General features: G+C 42.5%; 1 protein-coding gene across 1 annotated transcript; it reads left to right on the forward strand.

Moving 5' to 3' along the window:
- Positions 1–1,368: 1,368 nt before the first annotated feature.
- Positions 1,369–6,198, forward strand: LOC311054938 (bestrophin-2a-like; the record flags this gene model as incomplete). The annotated part of the gene is made up of 9 exons (XM_084070972.1): positions 1,369–1,520; positions 1,655–1,749; positions 1,863–2,096; positions 3,413–3,567; positions 3,996–4,073; positions 4,302–4,454; positions 4,546–4,626; positions 4,870–5,024; positions 5,412–6,198. The coding sequence occupies 9 exons, from the start codon at positions 1,369–1,371 to the stop codon at positions 6,196–6,198; spliced, it is 1,890 nt and encodes a 629-aa protein (XP_083927098.1).
- Positions 6,199–7,616: the final 1,418 nt, after the last annotated feature.

The raw sequence follows: 7,616 nt of genomic DNA on the forward strand, positions 1-7,616 counted from the left end.
AATAATTGTAGTGGAGTAAAAGTAGGCTACAATATTTTCCTCAGAGATGCAGTGGGGTAGAACTAGAAGTAAAAGTATTGCAAATTGTAAATACTGAAGAAAGTAAAAAATACCTCAAAATTGTAAACTTAGTACAGTACTTGAGTGAGCACGTGTACTTTGTTACTTTACACCACTGACTGCATGTTACTTTGGACCTCTTATATATTAGCTCCAGTGGACCGGCGTCGAGGCGGCTTGTCGCTTGTGGTCCATCAGTGGTCCATTGAAGCGCACTGTGCTGGTCCTGTTCTCTCAGTCGGGGGGCTGCGATAACGAGCTCCTCCTTCTCGTTTGGGGGATTTACCCCGGGGCGCTCTGACCACTGAAAGCACGATGAAGCTTCAGTGATTATTGTAGCCTACCGAGTCTCATTTTACAGTACTGTGACGCCAACAGTTTCCAGTTATTTAAAACATTGTGCCAAACAAACACTGTGGCATACATGAATTCAATTCACTTATCCAATGGTACCAATTATGCGATGAGACTTTCTAACAAAGATCACTAGTATAAATCACTCAAAGGATCCAGGCTATACCAAGAGAAGAAGAAGAAGAAAACAATAAGGTAAGTAACACGTCTTCTTTTCGATTTCGATAAATTACTTGTGTAAGAGGCTGAGGGCTGCTGGCCCTAGATATCTGCACTGGATCTCTGAATGAGTGACTATCACTAAATTGAAATGTACAGTGACATCACTGACATGAATGAATATAGGTTACATCTATCACTAGTATCTGTCTAGTGAATAGTCTATCAACAATGAATACTATAGGCTAGTATATGGGTGGATATCTGTAGTCTAACTTAGACTATGCATACTGTATATTTACACTGTACATTAGGCCTATATCAATACTGAGTATAGGGCTGAATTTAGCCTATAGTCTATCAACAATGAATATATGACTTAATATAAGTATAGATGATCAGCAATGAAAATATAAGAATATGCAACGGCCAATATGAGATATACCATATGATCTGTCAACAGGCCTTCAACAGTTTATTGCTGAATATAAGTGTCAAAGTTCTGATGTACATCCTAATCCATGTGCAAGTGTGCAGAGTTCATACAGGAGTCAAAAGTCAGTAACAGACAGTGCAGGTCTTATAGTTTTCATATCGGGGGGCCAGCATGGTTGTGGAGCCTGATGGCTGCTGGCATTAAGATTAATGCGGTGCTGAGGAGGAATCAAATCCCAGTCTCTCAAATTTATGTTAATCCCACTTGGACATATTTTACTCAAACGTCTGTGTAATTTGCAAATGTATTCTTCCTTTTACATAGCATTACTTAAGAAGACCTAACCTCCCTGTCACCAAATGACTGTCACCTACACGGCCAGAGTTGCGAATGCCCGTTTTTGTGGATTTTCGAAACTGCTTCTGACCTGGAAGGGGAGCATCTACAAGGTCCTATATAAGGAAATCCTGGCTTTCTTTGCTATGTATACGGCAATCAGTGTTACTTACAGGTAAGTCTGTATTTTAGCAACAAACAATGACTTGTTTAGCACTCTTTACACTGCATAGTTTTACATTTATGTTAAAAAGAAATAACGTCTCATTGACACATGATCTGTCATTAACTGTCTTGTTATACTTTTAGATTTCTGCTCTATGATGACCAGAAGCGGTATTTTGAAAAACTGGCCATCTATTGCAACAACTATGCCAGTCTCATCCCTATGTCGTTTGTACTGGGTAAATTGAATGGTTTCAAAGTGAAGCTTGGAATGCATCATTGGGACATAGCATGGTGTGATCCCTGGCCACAGGGATTTGGTGGATCTAATGATTTGCTGGTTGCTTCACAGGTTTCTATGTGACTCTGGTGGTGAACCGTTGGTGGAGTCAGTACACCTGTATCCCTCTCCCTGACAGGCTGATGTGTGCCTTGTCAGGGGGCCTACAGGGAGCCGATGAGCGAGGGCGCCTGCTGAGACGCACTATGATGCGCTACGCCAGTCTGTCAGCCCTCCTCATTCTTCGCTCTGTGAGCACTGCTGTCTTCAAGCGTTTCCCCACGATAGATCATGTGGTGGAAGCTGGTGAGTTAGGCTAGAGAAGGAAAGGAAATTTACAAGAGAACATGGTACCACAATAGCCATTTACTGTAGCTGTTGGATAACAATAATGTAATTTGTGATAAGCTGGTAAGCAACATGCAGAAAAATGCTAGTCATGAGTCCATGAAATCTGAAGATGACAAATGCTTTTTCCATCCTGGCATCTCCTGTCTCACCAACATGTTTACACGAGTTACAAAGAGAAGTGATGATAACACTTTTATTTTGGCCTGGCTGCATCAATGAGGTGTGGTCAGGACATGAACCAGGGTTCAGCAAGGTTCTGTGCAGGGCAGCAGATGCTCTGGCTGCTTATCGTTGCTGTCCGGCAGAAACCAGCCAACTCCATTTTTGCATTTTTTTTCCCATAAGTCAGGGCTATTGAACACCCTTTACGTCTGTGTGTTGATTAAAATATTATATTGTTATTAAATATTGAACCAATGAAAAGTATTAAAAAGCGCTTCTGACAAAACCAGCTAACTCCATTGGATCCTCAAACTTTCTGCTAAACCAGCAAAGTCCACCAAAGGGGGGTGGAGTTAGCTGGTTTTGCCGACTCCAGGCTCCACCCCCTTTTGACCTTCAACCTCATTGTGAGCTTGGAGGTCCATTCAGCTGTTCTTAGCTATGATGAACAAAACCTCCTAACTCCACTTTTTGTTTTGTTTTTTCATTTCCTGAAAAAAAACAAAAACATTTCGGAGTTAGCTGGTTTCTGCCGGACAGCAGAGTTGTCTAGCATCAAGTTTAGAATCACAGCATATATTATGCAGTAGCGTATGGTGGGTTCTAACATGGACCGGGCCAGATTCTTAAACCCCCCTCGCGCAACGATGGTTCGACGGGGAAACCGGTTTTTAATGGCCACCCATTAACAATCCGGCCGAATGCAAATAAGCCCGATTTGAAAACAAAGGCAAATTTCTGTGGTTGGCTACAACAGAATGGGTGATGGGGTGCTAATGTTGTTATGTTGATTTTTTGTTTTTTTTCCCCTGGGGGAGCAGAGTTTTCCAGACCGGGCCATGGCCCCATTGGCCTCTATGACGATACGCCCTTGATATTATGTTAGAAGAGAATGTGTGTATAGAACAATATTTTTGACTGTATGGGGTACTATGATAGTAATAGTTTAATAGGTCTTTGAAATGCATCTGACATACATGTACAGTAATCATGCCTGTTAGCAGCCAGGTGCAACCCCTTATTAGCCATTTTACTGTTTATAAGGGGTTGGTTTGAGAAAGATATTCAGTATTCTACAATGGCATTGATCAGTTTCCACTGCTGAAAAGGGTTCATGACGAGAGAGGAGCGCAAGAAGTTTGAAGGTCTCCAGTGTCCCTACAACAAGTACTGGATCCCCTGTGTGTGGTTCACCAACCTGGCAGCTGCAGCCCGCTGTGAGGGCAGGATCAAAGATGACAGCACACTGAAACTACTGCTAGAGGTCCTGCACTGTACACACACGCACGCACCCACGCATAGCTGAGTGAGTAGAGAGGCCATCTGGTAATTAGAAGGTTACTGAGATTTTCCCCCCGGCCCGCCCAGTCGAAGTGTTGAAGTATACTCTACCTGAGCAACATACTTACCCCTAGACTTGGATCCAGTCGCTTTGCAGGTTGCTGTGTGTGTGCAAATTACTGCACGGAAAGCGGGCTCGAGACACACTAATGTTGTTATTATTATTTTGTTATTGTTGTTGTTGTTGTTGTTGTTGTTATTATTATTATTATTATTACCCTTATTATTATTATTATTATCATGCACACAAACACAGAAGCTCTTGGTTATGGCTTATTCTCAAAAATGTTCTCAGATAGTTGCTGACAGGCTCTCTTTGATGTCTGTCTTTATCAATCTGTCTGTCAACAGGAGCTGAATGCCTTCAGAGGGAACTGCAGTATGTTATTCCATTATGACATGATCAGTGTGCCCCTGGTCTACACGCAGGTAAATCTACCATGTCTCATTCCATCTTCTGTTATTCACCTCTAATCCATGGAATCTTATAATTGGACATGTTATCTATTCTGGCTAAAGTATCATTCTGAAGGACTTACTAAAGTCTCTTTGCACGTTGCCTCAACCTACTGTATGAACATAACTTTTAATATTCACTTTGTCCCAATTCATCCCTCGTTCTGAATCTCTACCTCTCCACCTCCGTCCCTCCCCTAGGTGGTGACATTGGCAGTGTACAGTTTCTTCCTGGTGTGTCTGATTGGTCGCCAGTTCCTGGACCCCAGCCAAGGCTATCCAGGCCATGACCTTGACCTCTATGTGCCCATCTTCACCTTGCTGCAGTTCTTCTTCTATGCTGGGTGGCTCAAGGTCAGACAGATTACTTTCGTATTATTTGTGCTTTTTTGGGGCACTATGTGAAGAGAGACATTATAATGGTTGCTGTTATCTTGTCCTGAAGGTTGCGGAGCAGTTGATCAACCCTTTCGGAGAAGATGACGATGACTTTGAGACAAACTGGCTGATAGACAGGAACTTCCAGGTTCCCACTGTTAATGCTAAAATCTTTGTCACATGCTTTTCAATCAATTATTGTAGTCACCATTTCTTTGAATCTGTCACTGAATGAATTTGAACATGTGGAAATTCCTACTTTTGAAATATATTTGAATGGCTCACATGGGAAACCTGAGCCCAAAACCATCTTTTCTATACTTATTCATTTAGGTGTTTTTGTACATGAATGTAAATATGTGCCTCACACTTGATGTGTTTCACTCCTCAGGTGTCCATGATGGCAGTGGATGAGATGTATGGGGATCTGCCTATTATGGAGAGAGATCGTTACTGGAACGACTCCAACCCCAGACCGCCGTACACTGCTGCTACTTTGTTTCGCCTCCGCAAACCCTCCTTCCAGGGATCCACCTTCGACATGGCGTAAGTCTGGACTTTGCCCCCATAAACTACTGTAGCAAAAAGATGGTAAATCGTTTCACTGCTGCTTGCCACTGTAAATAAAACACAAACTTGTAAACCTGTATTGAGCCTTTAAAAGTTACAGTGGTCTGTTTATCATCCACGTTTTCTTTCTTGAGATAGACAGAAAAGGTGGTGCACATTTTTAAGTTAACATAATGTTCTGTATTCATTTTGTAGTGGTTTCGGGTACTCATAGTACGGGTAATATCATCAGAATAAAACAAACTACCTCTAGTCATGTGTTACACTTCAGTAGTCACCTTAGGGTGATCACCCTGTACTGAGTTAATAATTTCCCCACTTACTAATTTATCACTGCACCTGGTGCAAACCATTTTGTACCAGGATTCCCAAAGAAGAGATGCAGTTCCAGCCTCTGGCGGATATTGCTGAGAACCTGGAAGAGTCAGCCAGCCGTCACCCCAACATGGCTCTCTTCAACCGCCTTCTCATCGCAGCCCCCTCCCCCACCGGCCTCATGGGAGGGGCTCTCCGACGAACGTCCGCCCAGCTCCAGAGGCTACGCCACTCTCCCAGCATTGACCCGCCCACCAGTGACGATGACGATGACGAAGAAGGTGGAAAAATAGGTAAAGGGGTGTCCCTGCCCTCAGGTCTGGGCCAGGACACTGAGAGCTCAGTGTGCAGCGTAAGCACCAGAACGCCTCTGCTGGAGATTCAGTTTGGTGCCGTGCAGGAGAGGAAAGCTGGGGAACCGGCCTTGAACCACGGGAAGCAAATGAAAGGAGATGGGGAAGTGGAGGAGAGGGGTTTTATAGAAGGAGAAACCAGGGAGGAAGTATGGAAAGCAGAGCGGAGAGGTGGGGACATCCAAACATCGGTGTCACTGCTTCCTCCACCCCTTCAGCCCTCCAGGAACCACTCCACTACGAGGCCAGCATCAGTTATTCCCTCCACTACCCTTAATCCCTCCACCCTTCTGCCGCGTCCCACTGCCTGCTCCGCTCAAGAGCTCTTCAGCTCCCAGCCAAGTATCAACAACAGTAGGGTGGCACCATCCCTCGTCAACCCCCCCATTGATGGAGGGATGTCATTCCTCACTGTGCCGTCCTATGATGTCCCTCAGCGTTTACGCAGCATTAGCATGGGGTCAGAGTTATCTGGCTCATAAAAAAGGAGCAATGTGTTAACATGAACTTTGACAACTTTTAACTGTTTGAACTCTTTTATACTTCTTGAATCAATGCACACCATAGTTAGAACATAATTATGTGACACTCTTAATTTCCACAGTGAAATTAGCAAACAATGTACAGGCTTCTATAAAACCTTTGCTACACTGTATCTTTGTGCTATTACCATACTGTAGATGTAGTGAAGTTTACTATTGTCCAAGGACAAATGAGGCTAATCTGTCATCCAAACATTGTTGACTTTTGACTTTTGAAAGACTATATATGTTGGCTCTTAACCTTGATGTAAGGCTGTGAAATGAGTTGAATATAGGATCAGATAGTTATACAGTGTTGTGTTTTGTCCACATCGCACCTTGATCACCAAAATACACTGTAAATTGGCTGATCTAAAATCTACTTTATTTTCAGAACCTTTAATGAATTAAAACAAGCTGAAAAAAGGACTGATTTCAGACTAACAACATATTATGGAATTGATCTTATTATTCTTTAATCTACATCGCTACACATAATCTTAAATTAACATATATGAGAATATGAAATATTTTAATATTTCACACAGAGTAAAAATATAAAATATATGCAGACACACACACACACACACACACACACACACACACACACACACACACACACACACACACACACACACACACACACACACACACACACACACACACACACACACACACACACACACACACACACACAGAGGTTAAAAAGAAATCCCACACTCCCACAATGGTCAGCTGATGCAATTAGACTGTAACTTCACTGGAGGCTCACATGTCCCAGGAATGGAGGGACCAAAGGAAAAGTTCCCAGCTCCATTCTTTTTTTTAAGGAATATATGAGACAAAGTTTGATATAGTGAAATAGTGAAATTTCATGTTGAAATATCAAAGAGAGGATTACCTAAATTTGCCATGTATTGTTGTACTTTAATATATTTGGATGAGAAATATTTTTTATGGAATTTATTATATCGGGTAAAATATACCCATGGTTAGTGTTAGTGTGACTATTTTAATGGTTAGTGTTCTAGTGTTAATAGCAAGGACGACCATGCCAAGGAGCACAGGAGGAGCCATTTCCATTTCTCCGCTAGATGGCACTAATTAGCTTCATGTGGACGAGGAGGGCCCATTATTCGTACAGGTTCATTCCCCATCCCCACCAAGTCATTACATTTTAATAGGTCATATTTATAGTGCGACTGAATTTCATAAAAGTCATATGCCACAAAAAAAAATGACTTAAAGGGTAATTTCCTTGAACGCAATGAACTAGAACTGCCAAAAACGTGACCATTCCATAGAGTTAAAAATAAGGACCATTCACCATGTAATACGTCGTCTCTGTGCGACAGGCGCGGTAATAAGTGTTGCCATGT

Source organism: Gymnoscopelus microlampas (assembly GCF_963454915.1).
Source record: "Gymnoscopelus microlampas genome assembly, chromosome: 2".
Lineage (NCBI taxonomy): Eukaryota > Metazoa > Chordata > Actinopteri > Myctophiformes > Myctophidae > Gymnoscopelus > Gymnoscopelus microlampas.